The sequence below is a fragment of the Aethalodelphis obliquidens genome, unplaced genomic scaffold (genome assembly GCF_003676395.1).
Source record: "Aethalodelphis obliquidens isolate GAN/ISIS:26980383/991018 unplaced genomic scaffold, ASM367639v1 scaffold12, whole genome shotgun sequence".
NCBI lineage: Eukaryota > Metazoa > Chordata > Mammalia > Artiodactyla > Delphinidae > Aethalodelphis > Aethalodelphis obliquidens.
This window is the reverse complement of record NW_020837956.1, coordinates 14,581,870-14,604,104: the sequence shown is the minus strand read 5'-3', so window position 1 is coordinate 14,604,104 and position 22,235 is coordinate 14,581,870. Positions and strand designations below refer to the sequence as shown.

Sequence of the window (22,235 nt, the reverse complement as noted above, 5' to 3'; positions counted from 1 at the left end):
ACTTTCTCATTGTAATCAACAATTCAGCAGGGAGAGGGGCGTGGAGACTGACTGATTTCATTGAACTCAAGAGAAACAAATCAGCAGGAGGGAGTCAACTTAACAGAATGCAACCATCTAAAACCTCTAGCTCTAGAAATAAATCATTGTGGTGTTTTTCCTTTTTTTTTTTTTTTTTGCAGAAGGTAAACCCCAAAAGGGTGTAACCTACCCATCATCTCTTACATATTCATCATCTAAAAGCCCAGCTGCCAAAGCAGGCAAGTGTCCACGTGTGATTTCATTTAAATCTTCTGATCTCGTAAACAGGCAATATTGTGTTTTAGGAGACAGGATAAAAATTAGCAACTTAACCAGTCAAGCTCCGCTGACTCCAGTAATATTTTAACAGATGCCAGGAACATGGGCACAGAAGTCAATGTGCTGAAGAGTGAGGCTTTATTTTTTGTTTTGCAATTCTGAGATTATCTCTGAGTTTGTGTCATTTTCATTCAGAATGACTGTTGCCCTGAATTTTACTGTATAGTTACTTTAGAAGATGACGTGACATTCTGTGTGGAAATGTTCCCTGGCAGCTGAAAGGGAAAAGACTGTCTCTACTTACATATGAAATGGAGGGAAGCAAAGAGGAGGATGTGGCTTATGTGATAGCAGCAAGCAGTTCATCTCAACAGCCCAAAGCCAAAAATACAGCCTGTGAGGTTGTGCCGACCCAGCTTCCTGTGACTCACCAAGGGGGTACAGTAAAACTCAGGCCAGGAAAATACCTTTTTCTAGGTTTCTGTGTGAAAGCAAGAGCTATACTATGCATTATTGTCTTTTCTGGGGGAAGGTATGCTTTGATTTCTCACACAAAGAGAAGCTGTGAGTTGTTTTATGGTGGGATTTAACGTTACTTCCAGAAAGTTGAAGAGCTAGCTGATTTTGTTCATGTACTTAAGGTGAATATGGTTTAAGGATAGGCAATAAAAGCTAGCATTTACTGAGCTTTCGCTGTGTGCCAGGCACTGTTCCAAGAGTTTTATCTGATTATTGTATTTATTCACCCCAACAATACCATGGGTATGTATTGCTCTTAGCCCTAATTTACAGTTTGAGGAAAATGCAGCACCAGAGAAGTTTAATAACTTGCCCTTTGCCACACAGCAAGTAAGTAGCAGAGCTTAGAATCAGATCCGGACAATCTGGCTTCAGAAACCCCTCTCTACACCATTATCCTATGTTTTCTTATGCATTCAAATAGGGAATGTTTTTCACTTTTCCACCCCAGTTCCTCTCCAACTATATCTTTAACGGCTTCTTAATTATTCCAGTAATCTAGACCTGTTTTTGTTTGTTTTATTGCAAGGAACCACCTGTTCTGTAACCCCGCCCACAAGCTGGCAGCGGGTGGTGGTGCCCTGTGGACCATTTCTGAGATGTCACCTGTCCTCTTCTGGTGTGGGCCGGGGAAGATGACTAGGGGACAGAGGTCTCCTTGAGTGGCTGGCCAGTTGGTGGAGGGAGAGTGTCCCTGCCCTCTCTGTTGTCTCGTCCAAGTTCTCAGTGATTTCTCAGCAGGTTTCGTGTGTGGGTATCTGGAGCCGGGGGCACTGCTCCGCTGTATCCTGGCCCCGTCTCTTTCTCTGAGTTAGGGGCCCCATCCACTGGCAGCAGCACCTTCACACAGAGTCACGGGTGTGGCTGGGGTTCTCCTCTTCCCTCTTGGGGCCTGAGGAGACCTAGGATGGGATGAGGCTGGTCACCTTTCTTGTCCCATCTCGCCTCACCTTTGGCCTCCTGAGCCCCTCCAGCAGCACCCCTCCCCCACTTCAGGAACAGACCCCATATTCAAGGCAGCCCTCCAGCTTCAGGGACCACATGCCAAGCACTCCCTGTTTCTCCCGTGAGAGGGAGAATACTTCTCGACTCCCAGAATACACCCCCAGACTTCCTCTTTGAGCTCCGCTCCTGCAGTGCACCAGGTGAGCCTGTCGGTGCCGCAGCTCAGAAAGGCCAGTGGGAAACGAGGGCCCCCCACACCCCGCAGGCCCCGTGGTGTTGATGAGAGATTCTCTTGAAGCCCCTTCGTCTGGCTTGGGGAGGACAAAGCGTGAAAGAAGGAAGGGAATATCCTCTTACCCTGAACACTGCTCTCCCCCAGAGGTGGCCTCGGACCCTTCCCCCTCTTCTGGTCCTGTCCTTCTGCTGACGAGCCTGGGTCAGGTGGGGCTGGTGATGGTGCAGGTTCTGCTGGGACAGCCCCACCCATAGGAAGTTCAGTGGCACCTCTCCTCATGCAGAAAGGGGGACTGGGGCCCTCTGACTTTAGTCGTAGCCAGAATCTGGACAACAGGAAGAGTGCTGCACAACCTCCTGTGACCGTAGCCATCAATCAGCAAGTGCTTTCTCTGTGTCAGACACCGTCCTACACAGTGACCCTGCGGCAGGGTGCCAGGTCACCCTCGTTTCAGATAAGGTTCAGCCCCTGCCCAAGGGCCCCGCTCCGATCGGCCCCTACAGCACTCAAAATCTGATCGCATCCCCTCGAAGCAGGTCAAGTTGAAGGGAGAGTGGGTGGAGGGGAGAGAAGACAACTACAGCCAAATGATGACTTAGTTGATAAAAATCCATTGGTTTCTACGTCCTCCATAGCAGAGATCGTTTTCAAACCGTCTCTATCTGCCCCAGGCACCATGGTCCAGCTTAGCACTGCCCACCCCAGCAGGCCTGACTCACTGACGGCCAGGAGGAGTGTGGAGGAGACGGGGCGCCTTCTCACACTTTGCTGCCACGTACTTTATTTTTATTTTATTTTATTTATTTTATTTTATTTTGTTTTGTTTTATATTTTATTTTATATTTTTTGGCCACGCTGCTCGGCTTGTGGGATCTTACTTCCCCGACCAGGGATTGAACCCGGGCCCTCAGCAGTGAATGCGCAGAGTCCTAACCACTGGACTGCCAGGGAATTCCCATGCTGCTACGTACATTTAAAATTAGCAAAAGCCATAGCCAGAACCTCAGGCATTGCTACTGTCATCTGTCCCCTCTACCAAAACATCTCCACCTTCGATGACACCATCGGCCTCCTATCACAAGATTATTCATGGCTGTCAGAGTCTGAAAAATGAAGTTCATTCATTCACTCACTCATTCAATAACCATGTAGTGAGCACCTGCTCTGTGGCAGACTCTGAGCTCAGCTATAAGGATTCCAACATAAAAGGGATACTGGGGTCTCATCCAGCTTCAAGATTAGAGGAACCTCTCTTTCAAGTGACAGTCCCACCGTGGAGTGAGTTTCACCAATACAAATAAAAAATTCCACTGAGAACCATAAAAGGGTGGCTCCCTTCGTTGCTACTCTTCCTTCAGTGATAAAATTCCTTTAGAAATGGAAGGAAGCAGAAGAAATGAAGATGTGAGGGCCAGCAGCTGCTCAGGCCCCAGCATGCCCCTGCAAGATGCTTCCTGGTCTGTCCAAGAATGTGAGTGAACAGGTAAATCAGGTTAGGACGACCCCCCAAAGCATAGCAACCCTCTTTCATGGGAAATTATCTCACTCACAAAAATAGGATGCATCTTGCTTTGCCATGTGCAGCTCCTGCTGAGAAAACACATTCCTGAGATTTAAACGCTGTTCCCAAGGCAGTTAGCAGCCATTAAACAGGCAGCTGGTATTTGGCTGGAGTCTCAAGCTACTCTGAGCTCAATAAAAACAGGTAAGGGTCTGTTTGTAGAAGTTCCCCCAAAGCTGAGAAGGCACATTGCCGGCACCGTGACAAGAGAAGGGAAAGTAAATCTTTACCCTTGCTGAGCTAGAGTGTCAGGAAAACCCCCTCCTGACTCCCCTTGGTCATCCCTTGCCCTGGAAGAAAATCAAGCCCAAGTTCATTGTAATACGTTTGACTGTTCAGGGACCTTCTGCCCTCACTGCCAACACCCTCCAAGGCCACCCCTTCACCCTGTCTTGGGAGTAAGATGACTTCCACCAGAACCCTGGAGACCTCAGGCCACCCTCTGAGGGGAACCCCATTCAGGGATCTTGAAGTGACTCATGACTTCTACTTTGTTCCCCTTTTGTGGGAAAAAGTATGGAACTTGGCATCAAACAAATGTGGGTCCAAGTCCTGGCTCCGCTACCTGCTGTCCATGTGGCCTGAGACTCGTTTCTTGACCTCTGGGAGAATCTGTCCCTTGTCTTAAAAATGGGAATAGTTGGCTGACTTTCCGGATTGTGATTAATATCATATGTGAATGCTTCTGTAAACGAGGTGCACAGTAGATGCTCCGTGAACATTAAGCTTCCTGCCCTCACGTAGAACCCTGAGGCATGTTCTAAGTTCTCACGGGAAGAGCCAAATCCTTCCCTGTCACTCTGACCCCAAGGTGTTGCTGCTAAACTGGTTTCAATTTCCTTCAGTCACCTCACATTTGACACCTACTGAAAGCCCTGTTTTCCACTGGGGGAGAGGGAGGCATATCACGATGATGTCAGCAGCTGTCATTTATCGAAGGCCAAGCACTGTGTGGCCCCCTTACAGACACGATCTCTACCTGTGACAACAGTCCCCCAAGTAGGTCTGACCGTCCCCATTTTCCAGCAAAGGGAGCCAGGCTCAGGAAGCTGAAGAAAGCCTAGTGGCCAGCCTGGCGCTGGCTGTGGTTCTCAAATCAGATTTCCAAGGCCCAGCCCAGATCAGTGAATCAGAATCTCTGTGGATAGGGCCCTGGATCACCTCCACTGTGATGCTAATGACGACCGGGTGTAGGAAGCTGGGAGGCCCTCTCGGTGCCGTTGAGAAGGTGGTTGTCTGGAGCTGTTCTTGACCTTGTCCAAAGAGTAATACGTTAAGAGTCTAAGGGAAGTTTTGAAATGTTTTCCCATGAAAATCGTTGAAAAGAGACCAAACCCCCATGTATCTGAGGTTGTACGAAGAAACTATTCTGGTGGTTTTATTTCAAATTGCTCCAAAAGAACCTGGTCCCGTGAAGAATACACTTTGGGTCACATCAGGCATTATGCTCAGCAAGGAACTGGAAGCATCGGGGCAGAGTAGCTTCTCTGTCTCCCTCTTAAAGACAGTTATATCCTGTGAAGGAGAGCAGGCAAAAACGTCTAGGTCTTATGTGGAAGACAGTGGAAGACCAGGGACTTGGCTCTGCTGGCTGAATTTACGATGTGCTTGAAGACATCTGTGTTCTATGCAAGTAACATAAATGGCTGCCCTCAGGATATTTAATCTGCTCTCTAGCAAAGCAATACCAGCAAAGGCAAACTTGGGGGGTTCAGAAACCTCAGAATTAGCCATGGTGTGAGAAAAAGATAATCCAGATCCCCCACAACCAATGAGTTTAAAGTGGCAAAAATATTGACTATTTCCAAGTAGAAGTTTTATTTTTAATTTAATTACTTGTGGTTTAATTAATACTTTGCAAGTAAAATGTACTGTCAGTTTATTTATATATTTCTCTCCAAGTTAGTAATTAAAGCCTATTTCATAAAATATACAAGTGATTCTATTAAATGGCTTTTCCCTGTATGAACCTGGGCCTGCATCTCCCTAAAGAGGCATTACTGCCTGGTAGCGTTTACCCTCTGGTATAACAGAAGAGTACTTTAGAGAAATTAGAAACTTCCCTAGGACTTGTTATGAAAGCTCAATTCCTTTAGAGTAATGGAAACGTCATAAATCACACTAGTTTTGCCCAAGGATGGCGTGAAGACTGGCTGAACCCCCGAGGCCGCTGCCAGCTCTTTAGCAATCTGTCTGGCACAGTCTCCAGGTGGCTTTAAAGGCAACCAACTGTTAGCAAACATCAGGGTAAATGAGGGATCCACTTCCTGCCTTGCCGGGTTAATGCCTGCAAGAGCAGACAGGACGGCCGAACTCCAACCCAATCCCAGGGCGGTGAGTGCTGACCTGCCCTCCCAACAGGAGGTAATAGCGTCAGGGTGGGGAAATGCGCAGGTGCCAGTGCTGAGCAGTGGGTCCAGACACCCGACGCCACCTCACATTTGTCTACGTGGCTGGACAGGGCTGTGGTCTGACACTGCCCAGCGTGCTGTACAATGTCAAAGAGGAGGTTTGGTGGTTCCCATGAAGAGTACAGCTCCTTCTCTCTCAGATGCTACCCCCCCACCCCGGCCTGCTGTTCTGTGACCAAAGATGCTTCATCCCTAAGCAGAGTTAAGGCTAGAGCTGGGATGCTGTCATACGCTGAAAAACCACCCCCGAAAACATATCCATGTCCTAATCCCTGGAACCTGTGGATGTTTTCTTATATGGCAAAAAATGGGAGTGGGGAGGAAGGCAAGGGGGCTTTGCTGGTGTGATTAAGTTAAGAATCTTTAGATGGGGAAGTTATCCAGGATTGTCTGGGGGCAGGGTTGTGGAGGAGACTAAATGCAATCACACGTATCCTTAAAAGAGGGAGGTAGGGCTTCCCTGGTGGCGCAGTGGTTGAGAGTCCGCCTGCCAATGCAGGGGACACGGGTTCATGCCCCGGTCCGGGAAGATCCCACATGCCGCCGAGCGGCTGGGCCCGTGAGTCATGGCCGCTGAGCCTGTGCGTCCGGAGCCTGTGCTCCGCAACGGGAGAGGCCACAACAGTGAGAGGCCCGCATACCACAAAAAAAAAAAAAAAAGGGAGGCAGAGGGAGATTTGACACACACAGAGGAGAAGGCCACATGGAGATGGAGCAGAGGGAGAATTGAAGATGCTCGCCTTGAAGACTGCAGGGGTGGGGCCACAAGCCAAGGAATGCCAGCAGCCACCAGGAAATGGAAGAGACAGGGAGCAGATTCTACCTTAGAGCCTCTGGAGGGAGCTCAGTCCAGTGACACTGATTTCCAACTTTCAGCCTCCAGAACTGTGAGAGAATAGATTTCTGTTGTTTTAAGCCACTGAGCACATGGTAATTTGTTAGCATCCCCAGGAAACTAATAGAGATGCACAGGTGTAGAAGTTGGCATACCTGCCATGGGTCCAGCAGACACAAGTGACTGGTGGCTGTTGTTCCCTCCCAGGGCTGCGGTGCCGTTCACTTTGGGGACCATGTTTTGTCTCCTTCTGGTGCAAACCCACAGTTCTCAATACAACGACAAGGCCCAGTGGGCCCCTTGTCCCCATGCCCTCAACCTAACAAATTCAGACTCGTTTAAAATTATGGAAACAATCTAAATCATCACACGGGGATGAAGAGCACAATTCAGAAGAATCATCTAGATGGTCCTTACCATCTAATTAGTTCCGATACCCCATTTTATAGCTGAGGAAACTGGGGTCCAGAGGAGTTAGTCGGCTAGTCATGAACCAAATGTGAACTAGAACATCTAAGACACATTGTCTAAAATGGTGAAAGACCTGAAAGTACGCCCTATCCCCAGGCCAACACTAACTGAAACAGCAAAAAAATACGTTCATGAACCATTGCTTCTGGTGTATGGAAAATTAATTTGACAGTTAATCATGTTTGGCCTTGTCTATGTTAATGTTGTTTTGAGCTGTCTCTTAAGTATTTTGTTATTTCATCTTTGGTTTGTTTATTGGCTTATTCCTCCATCCAGATTGTACATTGCTCCACAGCAGCTAGCACAGGACTTTGCTCATAGCTAGTGTTCAAGAAATATTTATTTCTGTCCTGAAGAGCCTACCGTCTGTTTTGTAAGACCCAGTGTAATTCCACTTTCTTACAGGTGAGACCACAAAAGCCTATCAGAGCCCATCAGCTCCAGGGACAACTGCACAGCCAGTCCCCCTGATGCAAGTACTGGGGACCACCGCAGTTGAAGGCACCCATACCACCTTGCCAAAGCCGCCCCCATCTGCAGGCTCTACCACCAGCAGCCTCAGACCACAGCCCGTGGGCCAGAGAAGCCAGGAGCTGGGTCAGTAGGTAGTCACTGTGTGTTGCCATGTGCTAGAAGAATGGAAGACTGGGTTTTTAGAGTTAGTAGCTCTGTCTGAATGCCTGTGTATGAGCCCATCTCCCACCTTTTAAGCTGGGCGAGGGGAGAGTGCCGGAGACCTGGGCCAGGGGTGTGTGTCATGCCCTCCCGGATTCAAGGGGTAAACCTGAGGCCAGTAATAATTCAGGACCAAGCTAAAAGCTACGCAAACTATGTAGAAGGGACTTAATATAGATTTGAAAATAGGACTGCTGTTAATCGTACTTGGGAAGGTAGGATATGATGTGAAACTTTCCCATTGCAAAATCCCCATTTCTCCAAAAGTTCAGTTGAAGGGATAATAGATTTCTATGTAAACACTGTTGGGTTTTGTTTTGTTTTAAGGGACAAACTGAATACTCCTGGAAGTCTTCAAATATTAGAAGCAAACAAAACAAAAAGAATCCCTTTAGGAAAAGCCAGATAGCTCACGTTTTTATTCCTTTTCTGATTGCTTTTTGTCTGCCCACTTGTATCCATTTCTTAAATCATGTTTTAGGTTTTACCAAAGTCCAGTTTATGGAATTAATCTCAGTATTACTTCAGATACGACCTTAGGAGCCCATTTGATAATCCAAACACCCGTTTTACACAGGCTTCTACACCAGGCTTCCTGGGCAATGAGCGCACCTATCCCAGCTCTAAAGGTCTTCTGGCAAGAGGGCGGGAAATTCCACAGCGGGAGTGTCCCTGTTGTCTCAGCTACTTTTTCCAAATATTTCCCACCTGGTGCCACTTTTTCCTCCTAGGAGGAAGCGCCCAGGACTCGTTCTTTCAGCCTCACCTCCAGCTTCCTAACATCAGTGTCTTGTAGCACGACCCCTTCCCCGCCTTCCATGTCAGAGCCCAGCTCTCTAGTCATCTTTCTATTCAACAAATCCAAACACTTTCAATGTGCTAGACATTCTTCTAAGCACCTGACAAATACTAACCTATTAAATCCTCAGAACAGCCCTAGAAAATAGATAACATTACTTCTAATTTGACTAATTCATCGTACTGAGGAGGAAACCAAGGAGTAGGTCAGTGAGGCAATTGGTCCCCAGCCACACAGCTGGGAAGCAGCAGAGCCGAGATTCACCCCCAGCAGCCGGCTCTCCGTGAATCCCCTTGCAGGAGACATCCCTTCCATAAACGAACACCCGAGGCACTAACGATACAGCACAGAATCAGGGGCCTGACCTGCCTTGACATCAGTGGGGTGACAAGATTCGAGGGTCTTAGACACAGCCAATTCCCGCTGTGATCGCTAAGCAACAGTAACAGAACACAGTCCGTTCTCTCCCTGTGCCAGGCACCCTGTATGCATCATGTTATTTACTCTTCCCCAAAACTCTATGAAATAGGGAGTATTATTACTACACTGGATGAATGACTCATGGAAGAAGCTATAATATAAAGTCCCCAAATAAAAATACCATACAAATAATTTCTGAAATATATCAGACACTCCCCCACCATCTTGGTTCTTTCAAAGACTTTTGAGTAGCTGAGTGAGTGGGTGTCTCCTTAGAGGATGTCAGTTTTTACATAACACATATAATTAAGCCCGGGGCATATTTATTTGGCTACACCAGGAGCTTGGAAATCCTGTTACAAGTTGGGCCTGTGCTTATGGAAAACCTCAAGCAACTCGAAGCAGTGGCCCCCAGCCTGGCAAAGCTTCCTTATTCCTGGCCTGGGGACAGGAGCTTTGGGCAGCAGCCTCGCAGCCCATCAGTGTTCACTCTTCATCCTGGTCCAGCGCCCACGTCCATGCTGCCCCACAGACTGCTAGACAAATATGTAGGGCAAGCGCTCCGTGCAGCCTGTGCCCTAATTGCTAAGGAAGGAGCCAAACGGGGGAGGGAGGAAGGAAGAGAAGACTTTAAAATGCGTATGGCCTACTCAAAGGATTTTCTGTAGGAATGAAGAAGAGTGAAGACTAGTGTTTGAATGCCTATGTTTCTTTGAAAATAACAGCCTTATTGAGATACTTTTCCCCTACCATACAATTCACCCCTTTAAAGTGCACAGTTCAATGGTTTTCAGTATACTCACAGGGTTGTGCGACTGTCACCACAGTCAGTTCTAGAACATTTTCATCACCCCAAAAAGAATCCCCACCCCCACTGATGGTCACTCACCGTGTCCCCCTAAGCCTTCCCTCCCCCAGCCCTGGACAACCACCAGTCTACTTTCATGAATGCCTGTCCTAGTGCTTGCCTACAGATATTCGCTGTGACATTTCAGCCCAACCATATTAAATAATGTTTAATATATAGATAATTTCTTCAAATAGCTGAAAATATTCTGTTAATTATGAGAGCAACTCTTCTGCTGATGGACAAGCAAGTTGCTGTTGATGCATTTATGAATTGTTTTTTTCCTTTCATATACGTGACTATAGTCAAAAGATTCTAGGGCTTCCCTGGTGGCGCAGTGGTTGGGAGTCCGCCTGCCGATGCAAGGGACGCGGGTTCGTGCCCCGGTCCGGGAGGATCCCACATGCCACGGAGCGGCTGGGCCGTGGCTGCTGAGCCTGCGCGTCCGGAGCCTGTGCTCCGCGACGGGAGAGGCCACAACAGTGAGAGGCCAGTGTACCGCAAGAAAAAAAAAAAGATTCTAGAAGTGATTGTAGATAGGGCGTGCAAGCAAAACCTGATCCATCTGTTCATTCAAAGCCAGCCTTTGCACTTACAGGAATATGTCCTAAGGTAATTATCAGCCAAAGTCGAAAGAAGCCTGGACACAGATGTTGTTCATGATAGAAAAACAGATGGAGACGGTTTAATCGTCCATTGTCAGAACAGTTAAAGAAATTACTATACAGCTATTAAAATATGTGCACTTATTGACAGAAGATTGGTCTGTGACAGGTTGTTAAGTCAAAGAAGCAGGCTACGAAACAGGATGCGTACCACTCTCATGTTTTATAATTATGTTTTTGCACATGAGAACATGTGCATAGAAAAAGGGATAGAACACTGTATACCAAAATTGTAAACTAGCCACTGCTGTATAGAGGGATTGCAGATGATTCCTTACTACCCATAGTGTATATTTTGACAGTCAGCCTGTGTTCGCTTTAGAATTAGAAAACAGAGCTATTTTGAGTTTGTGTCCAAATAACTGGAATGAAGACACAGGGAATGAAAGTTATGGCAGATAGATTTGATTCTAAGAAAAACTGATATTTTCCCATGACCTCTTATCTCTTCCCTTCCATGAAACTTGGTTCTTTCCCTCAGCTGCTTTTTATGTGGTCCCCTTTCCCCGAAAATGGACTTTGCATCTCTCTTTACAGAATCTCCCATCTCCCTTCTCCCTTTTAAAGCCTTGCTGCAGAAAAATTACCCAGTGAATAATGAATGCTGAAGTGTATTTGATTCTCCCACAGAGTAATTAAGGATAACCCATTGTGTACCCTTAAAAATGACTGAAAGCTAATGCTATTTGCATCAATACCATGTTAATGCAGTTTAAGCAAATTGCTAAATGTTAAGTGACATTTCTATTGAAGGATTACTTTAACCCCCTCAGGAGTGGCATAGCTGAATTATTGTAAGAATAATGAAGTATAAAGAAATATAGCACTTTAGTAAAAGATGCTTACTTGGACAGTTGTGAAGTACAAGGGTTACTGTTACCTGGAATTTTCAGTTAGTGTTTTGAGTTAGATCCTTTTTTTTTTTTTTTCATTTCAATGCCTCCTCCAGGGCAGGTTCAGACCACCCAAGCACAAACTTTACCTTGGTTCTGACCTTGGTAATGTCTTGCTAGGACGGATCAAGGAAAGAATGAGAACAGTTAGATTAAAATTCATGCTCTGACCAGTCCAATGTTATTACAGATTTCTGGTCCACCACCACCTACACTAACAGCCAAAATAGCCCCTGAACTAATCCAGGTAAGAACCTGAACTCACCTTTCTAGCTACTGACGAAAGTTAAGCTTGTTTACATGGGGTTTGTCTTTCCAAATCCTTGTCATTTGACTCAGATTTGGACAGAAAGCATTAAACCAGATATGCCAACAAAAGATACTGCTCAAGGGCCCAACTTGTAAGGAAAGTAAGGAAGCCGTTGAATAAGCAAAGCTTTCACAATCGCCATTCCCCAAAGGCAATTTTGTGGAGGTTGTGATAGAAATTCCTAAGGATTCAGTAACTAGGTTCTTACAAACCTGAAAAGGGATACTCTCTCGGGTTTATACTTGAGGAACAAGGGTCAAAGGAAGAGAGAAATTTTTATCATTTCCCAGGAAAGGGCAGAGCCAATTTTGCCTGAGTAGTTCTGTGATATGGGGAACAGAAATGCGTTCTCTCTCCAGGAATTCTCCTATGAATTACGACACTCCCTGGCTCCCCTTTCTGCACTTCGGTGTGCATCTCTTCAAGGTTTGGCCCAAGAACTGGGAATGCAGAGAGAAGAAACAAGTTCTCTTCTCTGAGATGCTGTTGAGGCCTGCAGAGGTGAGAAAGAAAAATCTCACCCGGTTAGATGCTTTCCACAAACTCTGCTTGGGGCCTGGGCCATGAGTTGACAGACTTGAGAGACAATTTCCTTTGTAGCCTTGGGGCACTAGGAACAAGAAGAGTCCAGGCCTTTCTCTTGCTGGGGGATACCTGTCTGTCCTCCACGAGTTCGAAGAGTCCTAGAGACTGTGGGTTCTGTTTTGTTTTGATTCCAGATGGGAGGAGCGGCTCCACCGGGTCCCCTGGACAGGGCTAAGAGCTTCGATGGCTTCACAGTTGCACCGCTGGCAATGTACATGCCGCTGTTCAGGACAAAGGGCTTAAGGATCAGATCGCTGGGCAGGCCAAGGACTCCAAGGCCATTTTAGACCCTAACAGGCCCGTGGGACAGTTCAGACAGCCAAGCCCGGGGCACTGCTTCCTCTAGTGCCCTTGGCCAGGATCTGTGCGTCCTCTGAAACCCCCAAAAGTAGAGCCAAGCACAGAAAGCTCGGCTGACTTCCAAGGCACTTTCATCAGGGGGCAAAACAAGAGAAAGCAGACTGCTGGTTCCATGTGAATCAACAGACCCCGTGTAATCCCCCTGGGGATCCAAGGGCAGGATTCTCCGGAGCTGCTTTCCAGAAACCTGGCGAGGCTGCCCACTGCTTGCCGGACCTGCTCTGCGGCACTTAACAAACACCTTCTCCCCGCACCTGCTGGCCTCTGCCGCTCACCTCCAGGTCATGCCAAGTTGTTTTAACTCTAATAAGCATCTGTTTGCTCTGTCCGTTCTCAGTGTGCCGAGAGTACGTCCCTGCCAGTCCAGACACCCAAGGGCTGTCAGGGGTTTGGGTCGGCTGGAGAGGCACCCCCCGTGCCATCCCAGGACCCACCTCTGGGACATAGAGCAAGACCCAGACACACGTCGCCAATCAGACTCGGCTTGGGGGATGATGGCAACAAGGCGCTTCTTTGACCTCCAGCAACCCAAAGCTGTTTTGAGCATTTGATCCCACTCCCTTTTTTTTTTTTTTGCGGTACGCGGGCCTCTCACTGTTGTGGCCTCTCCCGTTGCGGAGCACAGGCTCCGGACGCGCAGGCTCAGCGACCATGACTCACGGGCCCAGCCGCTCCGCGGCATGTGGGATCTTCCCGGACCAGGGCACGAACCCGTGTCCCCTGCATCGGCAGGCGAACTCTCAACCACTGCGCCACCAGGGAAGCCCTGGTCCCACTCCCTTTTTATAACCCTTCATAACCTTCCCCCTGGGTCTGTAGCTCTGAGCCTCCCTTTCTCCTCCGTTCTCTTCACGCTCCAGTAATTAACGAAAGCTCTATCTCATTGACCGCACAGATGCTCCCAGCTCTTCTCACCCTCAAATCCTGCCCCTTTCTGTGGCTCCTCCCCCTCCACCGTCACCCCTGCAGCTTTGCTTTCAGTACCTCAGACCCTCCCGCGGACCCCCGCGTGCCCCTGCCTTGGGGCCCCTCCTCCCCCACGCCACACAGGCCTGGACAGTGGCGAAGCCCCACACTTGCTCCCGCAGGCAGGGGAGAACTCGCAGGCGGGGTCTTAGCTACTCTTCGACGGGCTCTCACTTCCCACATAATCATGCATTTCAGACAAGTCACCCAATTCCTCAGCTAGAAGATCAGCAGATCGTAGAATTGGAAAGAATTGCATAAAGGGCCTCTGATCTAATTTCCCACCAAACAAATGCATCCCTTATGGCGTGACAGAGACCTTTGCCCTGTGTAGGATAACTTCCCAGTCCCATTGTTAGACATACTATCTAGAACTTAAGCCTGCTGCTCCTAATTTTTCTAAACTACTACTTCTCAAAGTGTGGTCCGGGGACCTGCTTTCAGGCCTTCTGTGAGGCCCTCACTTCTCTGCGTACAGAACTGTGTGAGGCCAGATTTTCTTCATACCCTTCAACAAAAACGAGATTTCACCACAGATTGACTGCAGGAACTGACATCAGATTCTAGCTGCCTTCTATTATGTCAGACACTGAAGAAATATGCCACTCTTCTCACTGAATGCTTTTGTTTCAGAAAGCATTTTTCATAAAAAATGTTAGAATAGATAGGTCTATTGTTATTTTTAAGTGAATAAATAGTAAAATAGATGGATAGTTAATACTCTGTTTCAGTGAGAGGATGCACAGTTTTAATTTTTTTTTTAAATTTAATTAATTAATTAATTTAATTGGCTGCGTTGGGTCTTCCGTTGCTGTGCGCGGGCTTTCTCTAGTTGCAGTGAGCGGGGGCTATTCTTTGTTGCAGTGCGAGGGCTTCTCATTGCAGTGGCTTCTATTGTTGTGGAGCACAGGCTCTAGGCATGCAGGCTTCAGTAGTTGTGGCACACGGGCTTCAGTAGTTGTGGCTTACAGGCTCAGGAGCGCAGGTTCAGTAGTTGTGGCACACGGGCTTAGTTGCTCCGCGGCATGTGGGATCTTCCCGAACCAGGGCTCGAACCCGTGTCCCCTGCATTGGCAGGCGGATTCTTAACCACTGTGCCACCAGGGAAGCCCTTTAATTTCTAATATGAGAAAAATCAGTCGATGTAGCCAACACAAACAGAGGCTCCTTGGGGGTCTTCAATATTTTTAAGGGCATAAATTTGCGAGCCTTTCAAATATATGAAAGTAGCCTTCATGTCCTCCATTATGTCTCATCTTTTCTGGGATAAGTTTCTCTCATCCCTCCGACAGGTCCTTACGTGACTCAGCATCACACCCTCGAGCTAAACCACAGTCTGTCAGTGAGTGGGAACAGAGCACACAGAGCAGGACACGATGCCTCAAGGGCTGTGCCCGGGGAATTGCCTCTCGCCCTAAACACTCTGGTTCCATGAAAACATCCCAAGTTCCTGTGGGGGGGGGGAGGTTCTGTCTCATCATCAGCTCATCTCCTACTGAACTGGCAATCACTCAAGTTCCCAGGGTCTTTTCTCAGGTATTTCTACAGAAGCAGGTCACCCCAATCCTGTAGTCTTCTTGAATCTTAATTCTGTCATTGAATATACTAACCATCTTCCAACTTCTCTGTCATCCACCACATTGATTAACATGCCACCTATCTCCCTTCCAGTCACTGATAAAATTACATCACATGGGACAGAATTTCATGAGCCCCATTAAATATCCCATCTGTGTTTAGGGCAAACCATTAACAGACTCAGGCAGCTATGTATGGACCTAATGATGTTGTCGTCAGCCTCAATATTTCATCCTCTCCTGCATGGGACACTGAACTTATGACCCCGAGTGATTCCTGCTTCCTCCTCCCACTATGCTTTCTGCCCACAGGTGTAACTTGACACGTCCCCGATTTAAGCCACCACCTCCACTGCAGGGGAACTGTTCTTTAATTAAAAAAAAATTTACTGAGCATACTATATGTCAAACACTATGCTGTTAGAACTAAAGATGACTCAGATATTTTCAGATTCTAGAATTCTGGGGCCTCCTCCGGCCCCCATAGGCAGACCCCCGCCCCTCCTGCCGGGACCCTCTGAGACGGGACTAGAGTGACTGAAGCTAAACTCGGGGACTTTTCCTTGGAACCATCCTGCTGCTGCCTGGTTTCACGGTCCCATGAGCTCTGTTTGATCAGATAAGCTTCACTGGCCTGGAAACCTAACAGTGGAGTTGATGTTGTTTCCATGAGAAGAGGCTGCCAAACAAATATTCCACACGGAGTTTTGGAGGGAACCCACCTGTAGACCTGGGACTGCTGACGCGTTGCCGGCGTGACAGCCCGCGCCCAGGACCTCTGACTGTCCTCAGCCTTCTCTGACAGCCCCTGTGCGTCGGGCCGCAGGCACGAGGCTCCTTTGGCACAGCTGCAGCTGCTCTCCGAGTGCCCCCATCTCACCGCAGTCAGAGAAAGTTCTCCAAGGGAAATGTGCAGTCCTCGGGGCATGAAGCCGGGCCCCGGAAGGGAGGTGTGCAGAGTCCCCTGGCTCCAGAGGCTGCTGTCTCTCAGACGACCACCTCCTCCTAAAAACTGCACTGAGAGTCACCGGGGAGAAGCCGGGGGGCTAAAGGGTCACCTGTGCTTCTGCCCCATAAAATTTGAGAGCCCTAAGGGCCTCCCTTATAGGGGGGTCCCGCTTGGGTCCCGGGCTGGTGACTTCCAGATGTGCAGGGAATAGAAGGCGCTGTAACCAGTGCAAAGGTCGTCACGGATCTTAAAACAGGAATGTTCTGGGCCCTCACGCTTCGTGTGCGCTACAGGTGTAGTTCCAGGCCTAGCTTTTCCGTGGCCTCACCCAGTACCCTGAGATGCTGAAGCGACCGTGACGCCTCCCGTGTGATAAACAGGTGGTGATTACGTGCGGGTGGAGCCTGCCTGCCTGGGCTTAACGTTCTGCTCTGCCACTCCCTGTGCATCGGTTTCCTCACCTGTAAAGTGGGATCATAGCTGTACCTGACCCACAGGGTTATTGTGACTTAATGCTCAGAAGGAGCTTGGACAGTGCGTGTTCAAAATCAATACCTCTCTTAGACACTGACTGTATCTAGAAGATGACTGAGCCAGGATTATCACAGAAATAATTAGCTGTTGTTTTACGAGCACCTTTTACACTTTTCAGAGTGATTTTATACACATTTACCTTCATGTGAGGCAGGGCAGGAGAAGTCCTTATGAGCTCGGCTTTACGCAGGAGAAAACTGGAGATCACAGAAGGTAGGCTAGCCCCCCAGACCCCCAGCTAGTGTTTTGGTAGACTCAGGACGGGTCTTCTGACTTGTTTTCCCCACACCACGCCCTCAGACCTCAACACCAGAACACAAATGTTCTCACAAATCTACTTCTCATTACTACCAAATCCCAAAACACCAAGTCTGAGCTGTTCAAATATTTTTTCAGCCTTTGGCTTTTGGATGAAAGCGATTTGGTTCAAACTTGTCCCAAACAAATGAAAGTGTCATGAACAGAAGGACAGGCCTCCAGGACAGGAGTAAGAGGCCTGAAAATCCCTCATGTCAGAGAATTGTTTATCTCCTGCCAAAGTAACAGAGCCTCCAGCATTCTAATCTTTCCTCACATCCAAGGGTGCTGAAAGCCTAGGGCAAAAACTGAGACGTCACCAGCACCTTTTTTTAAGGAAAAGGGCAAAGCGCATATTTTTAGCAGTAGGTGGCGATAGAGTAATGAGGTTAAAGAAGCTGAATGTTTAAACATATACGTCATAAATATTTTGAGTTTGGAGATCATCCCACCCAAACTGCTAATGTTACTCAAAAAGGAACTGAGGTTCCTCGAGGGCATGTGACTTGTGCAAGGTCCTACACCTGGTTAACGGCTGAGCCAAATTAAACTCAGTTCTCACCATTAACCCAGAACCTGCAAGAACACAGACTATCTTTCAAAATAGCCTGGTATCTTTTAATCATGCAAAGGAAAATATCACTTCACTTGAGTGTGTTAATAATTGCAGTGTGCTGGAAAGCTGATGGCCTTTAAGAAATGAAACAGTTTGTTATGCTCTCAGCCTTGAGAGCTAAAGGCAAGGGGAGAGGGGAGGGAATGGGAGAGGGAGAGAAACAGCCATTAGGGTGTCCTTACGAGGCTTCCTAATATGTTTGTGCTGCCTCTGAGCCCCTCCCAGCCATAATTCTCCAAAAGAGATCAGGGGGATTGGGTAAGAATCTCCCCTTCCCGACCACCGCTGCCACTTCATCAGCACAGGTTCGTGGTGAAGGGCATTAGACAGATAGGATGCCAGGTGCCACTTTGCTCTATTCTGCTTGAGGCACACCATGAGAAGCAGAGCCTCAGGAAATGAGTGTACTGCCTGCTCCCTGAAGGGGCCAGATTTGTTCTGTGTGGTTCCAAGGAAAGAAACACAAACAGATGGGTAAGGCAAACGTACCCAGAATGATGCTGGGCATATTCTGGGTGCTTATTGAGTGTGACGGGTAGATGGGTGGATGGAAGGATGGATGGATGGATGGATAAAGATTTCATATTGATACAATGAAAAGTCTTCTCAAAGTCTCAATAGTCCAAGAAGAAATGCACTACTTTAGTTGCGAATGTAATGAGTTCCCTGTCTCTGGAGGGATCCAAGCACCAGCCAGCCACTCGCTTAGGTAGAGATGTTATTGAAGCAGGTTAGGAGGTTGGTTCAAATTGAATGAGCTTTTAGGTCCCCTTGAATTCCAGGATTCCTATTATTCCGTGATTCTTGGTGCATAGGGAAAGGAAGAAAAGAGTAAAGATGTTTTCGTCTTTGGCTTTAAGAGCTTTAAATGAGAAAATCCCACAGATTTCAGGTTGCTTCATCCCAAAGTCTGGTCTCCTGCTTCTTTACTGAACTTTCTGCCACAGTTAGAAAACATTAGCATCCTGGCAGTTCACTTGAGAGCTTCTGCCGGTTTCATCTAAGTAATGAGTTTGTTTCTTTTTAATTTTGAAAAGCAGGGGAACCTGAATTGTGGAAACCTGGATCGGTGCTTCTAGATGCAGGTAATTATGCAGCCCCTCCTCCTGGCCGTGACTAGATCAAGATTCGTACAGCAGGTGGCACAGAGACTAAGCTCAGCTAGAGAAGGCTTTCCAACAGTGTCACCTCCGACATTAGGGTCTGGTGACCATGTGAAGGGCCCACTGAAGCTCCTACAGGGAGGCCTGGGTAAGGGACAAGACTGGATCACTAAGAGGGAAGGAAATGTGAAGACAAAAAAGCAGAAGGGAGTGAGTTCCAGGCCCCCAAAATGGGTTAAACCCTCATTCCGTCTGGGAGCACACTTTGACTTCCTTCTGTTTCTTCTTCCTTCTTTGCAAGTGGGATTCGGGTTTTCCCTTCACATGAATGAATGTTGTTCCCTGTTTACTGTGTTAAGTGTTTGAAACTCCAACAGCAAATGCGGCCTTCTGACTCTTGGTTCAAGGGCAGATTTTGCTGGTGGGTTGGGGTTGGGGGGTGATGGAGGAAAGGACTCCGGCCTCTGGACATGTATTTCTTCCCCTCCCAGAGCTCCTGGATGAGAAATGCCATTCGTGAATTTTTTAAATGATGTGAGGAAGTGGGATGAGCAAGCTGACCTTTAATGGGAAGATGAACTCATGTGCTTTGCAAACTGGAAAAACTAACAAGCCAGGAGAAAGCTCACCCCAGCCAGGAGCGAGCAGAGCCCTTAGCACCTTCCTCCACTGGGGGGGACTCTCAGTGGGCGCTACCCAGCATCCCAGAAACGGGGAGACTCACTTCTGGTTGGTGCTGCAAGTTTCACTCTGCCCAAGAAACTCATTGGCCTTACCAAGCCTAAAAAGACTCGTATTTATTGTCTTTATTTCCTTATACGATATATTTGTGAACTTGGCTCCCAGGTAAACAGCTCTAAAGAAGACCCCTGAGGCTGAAATTCAACTCACATACACCCTCTCTCAAAGCCCTAAACCCTTTTGCATCTGTACTCTGGTCTCAGACTGCTGGAGGGGAAGGGAAGCATTATAGACCCTCTCATTTGAGTTGCTTGTATCTCATCTCTTCCCCTCCAGTCTACACCCAACCCCCATTAGACTGTCCTCGGTCTCACTCATCTTTGTTCATCAACTCAGTCACTGAATGTTGATTGAGGACCACAGGAAAGGTTCACGTGATGAGTGAGACACGCGCCCTGACCTCAAGATTTTCAGAATTTTACAGAGGGATAATTTACACTGGCAAAGCGCTTAATGCTTTCAGATAAGGAGACTATGGCTGTCTCCTAAGGGGCAGTAGGGGACCAATCTCAAGTCTCCTCTTCAAATGCCTGTAAGCACCCAGGGGAGTACTGTGTCTCTAGTAGGCTGTCGGTAAGCATTCATTCTTCTCTCTTAAGATGGGGGTGTTATGGAGAAGAGCACACTTAGTAAGCCAAGCCCCCTGAGCTGAGTGTGAATATCCATTCTGTCCCCATCCCTGGGGTGAGGCCAGATGCTTCCTGTTCTTGTAAGTCACCAAAAGTTTTACTGCTCTTTCCAGGATTTGTTCCAAAAAAAGAATTAAGCACACAGTCTTTGGAGCCAGTATCCCAGGGAGATCCAAGTAAGTTAATTGACAACTAGAAACCCATAGTGGCTTTGACATCTGATCTGCTCTCTCTCCCCTCTCCCCACTCACTCCCACCCTAACCCGCCTCTCTCCTACCCTGGATCTATTTATCTCCTCTCTTCTGTCACTTTGTTCTAAGGGGAAAGGGAAGCTTTTGAAGGATTTACACTATCTATGTGCAAGAGGGGGAGAGGATCAGATGTTTAAAACATCGCTATGGCAACAGAGTGGGGTGGGGTAGGGCGACAAGGAGGATGAAAGGAGGAGACTCGCTTGCCAGCGAGGACAGTGGTCCAGCAGAGATGATGGTACACAGAGCTCAGAGAGGGAAGCGTAAATGGAGAGAAATGGGCAAATTCAAGAGATAGAGAAGGAAGAATCTAGAGGGTTAGAGGTAGAAGTGCAAGAGAGGGAGCCGTTAAAGATGATTTGGACAACTAGGGCAAATGGTGCTGCCATGAGGACCACTGGGGACCGAGCACATTGGGGCAGGAGAGTGTTTACATCTATCATCTTCTGTAAGACGTTTGGTCTAGCAGAGAGTTAACTACCCAGATCTGACATTCTGAAAGGACAGCCCAGCCAGAAATTTAGAGTTGGAAAATGATGAGCCATAGTTCAAAGCCAAAGCTGTCAGAACAGAAAATGTGACCTAGGGAGACAGGATAGAGTAAGAAGAAACAGACGACTTAAACCTGAAGACCTTTAAGACTAACTCGGTGGAAGAGAAGCCACCTGAGGATACCAGAAAGAAGGGACCAGAGAAAAAGAGGAAAACCAGGAGGGAGCTGTGTGTTGCAAGCCAAGGAGAGCACCTGCAAATTCTCCCAGAAAGTTGCGGCAAGTCAGCCACCAATGGGCTGTGAGTCTCAACTCACCTCTGGGTGAGAATCACCTGAAGACATTTTTTTTTTACTTTTTTTTGGGGGGGGGCGTGGACCATTTTTAAAGTCTTTATTGAATTTGTTGCAATACTGCTACTGTTTTATGTTTTGTTTTTTTGGCCGCAAGGCATGTGGGATCTTAGCTCCCCGACCAGGGATGAAACCCACAACCCCGGCATTGGAAAGCGAAGTCTTAACCACTGGACCACCAGGGAAGTCCCACCTGAAGACATTTTTAAAAATGAAAGATACCAATTCCTGCCTCATACCTACTGAATCAGTCCCTCCCTAGATCTTGCTACTCAAAGTGTGGTCTGAGCACCGGCAGCATTGGTATCACCTGGGAGCTTGTTAGAAATGCAAAATCTCAGACTCCCACCCCCCCCCCCCCCCCCCCCCCCCCCGTCTACTGAATCAAGCAATTCCTTTGCATGCTAACCCTTGAGAAGCACCGCCTGGAGTGATTCCCAGGCATCTTTATTTATTGAAGCTGCATAAGCAACTCTGATACATATCTAGGGTTAAGAAACACTGGCCTAATATACTGGCCAACAAAAAGCATTAATCTATAAACTTGTATCACGTTGAAGAAAACCAAAGCAATTAAGAAAATTGGTAGATTGATGACTGTAGACACTCTGTCTTACCTTTTCTTCCTCCTGCTGCAACCTCAGTGACTGTAGTAAATTGCTCATGCTGGACATTTCATAACCCAGTACTGTCCTTTCGTATTGCTGTTGTCATCTTCACATCAGCATGTTTTTATGTCTGTATGAGAAAGCCACTAGGGTCTCAGTGAGCACATGCCCTGAGCGGGAGCCATTGTCATTAAAACATTCTTGGGAAGGAGGAGCAAAGGTGATCCCAATAACAGCCAGCAGGCTAATGAGTGAAGAGAACAGAGGAAACAGAGAAACACCTCACCT

General features: G+C 47.7%; 1 protein-coding gene across 3 annotated transcripts in view; it reads left to right on the top strand.

Annotated features, from left to right (window-relative positions):
• The window catches only part of VIT (vitrin), a 124,030-nt gene that overhangs the window by 72,203 nt on the left and 29,592 nt on the right, over window positions 1–22,235 (top strand). The window contains exons 6-9 of one of the 3 annotated variants that reach the window (XM_027113392.1): window positions 183–260; window positions 7,683–7,874; window positions 18,811–18,855; window positions 20,357–20,419. In XM_027113392.1, coding sequence (XP_026969193.1) covers window positions 183–260; window positions 7,683–7,874; window positions 18,811–18,855; window positions 20,357–20,419 — 378 coding nt within the window. Of the gene's footprint in view, window positions 1–182; window positions 261–7,682; window positions 7,875–18,807; window positions 18,856–20,356; window positions 20,420–22,235 lie in introns of all 3 variants that reach the window. The other 2 variants (XM_027113391.1, XM_027113390.1) reach the window with 2 other exon arrangements.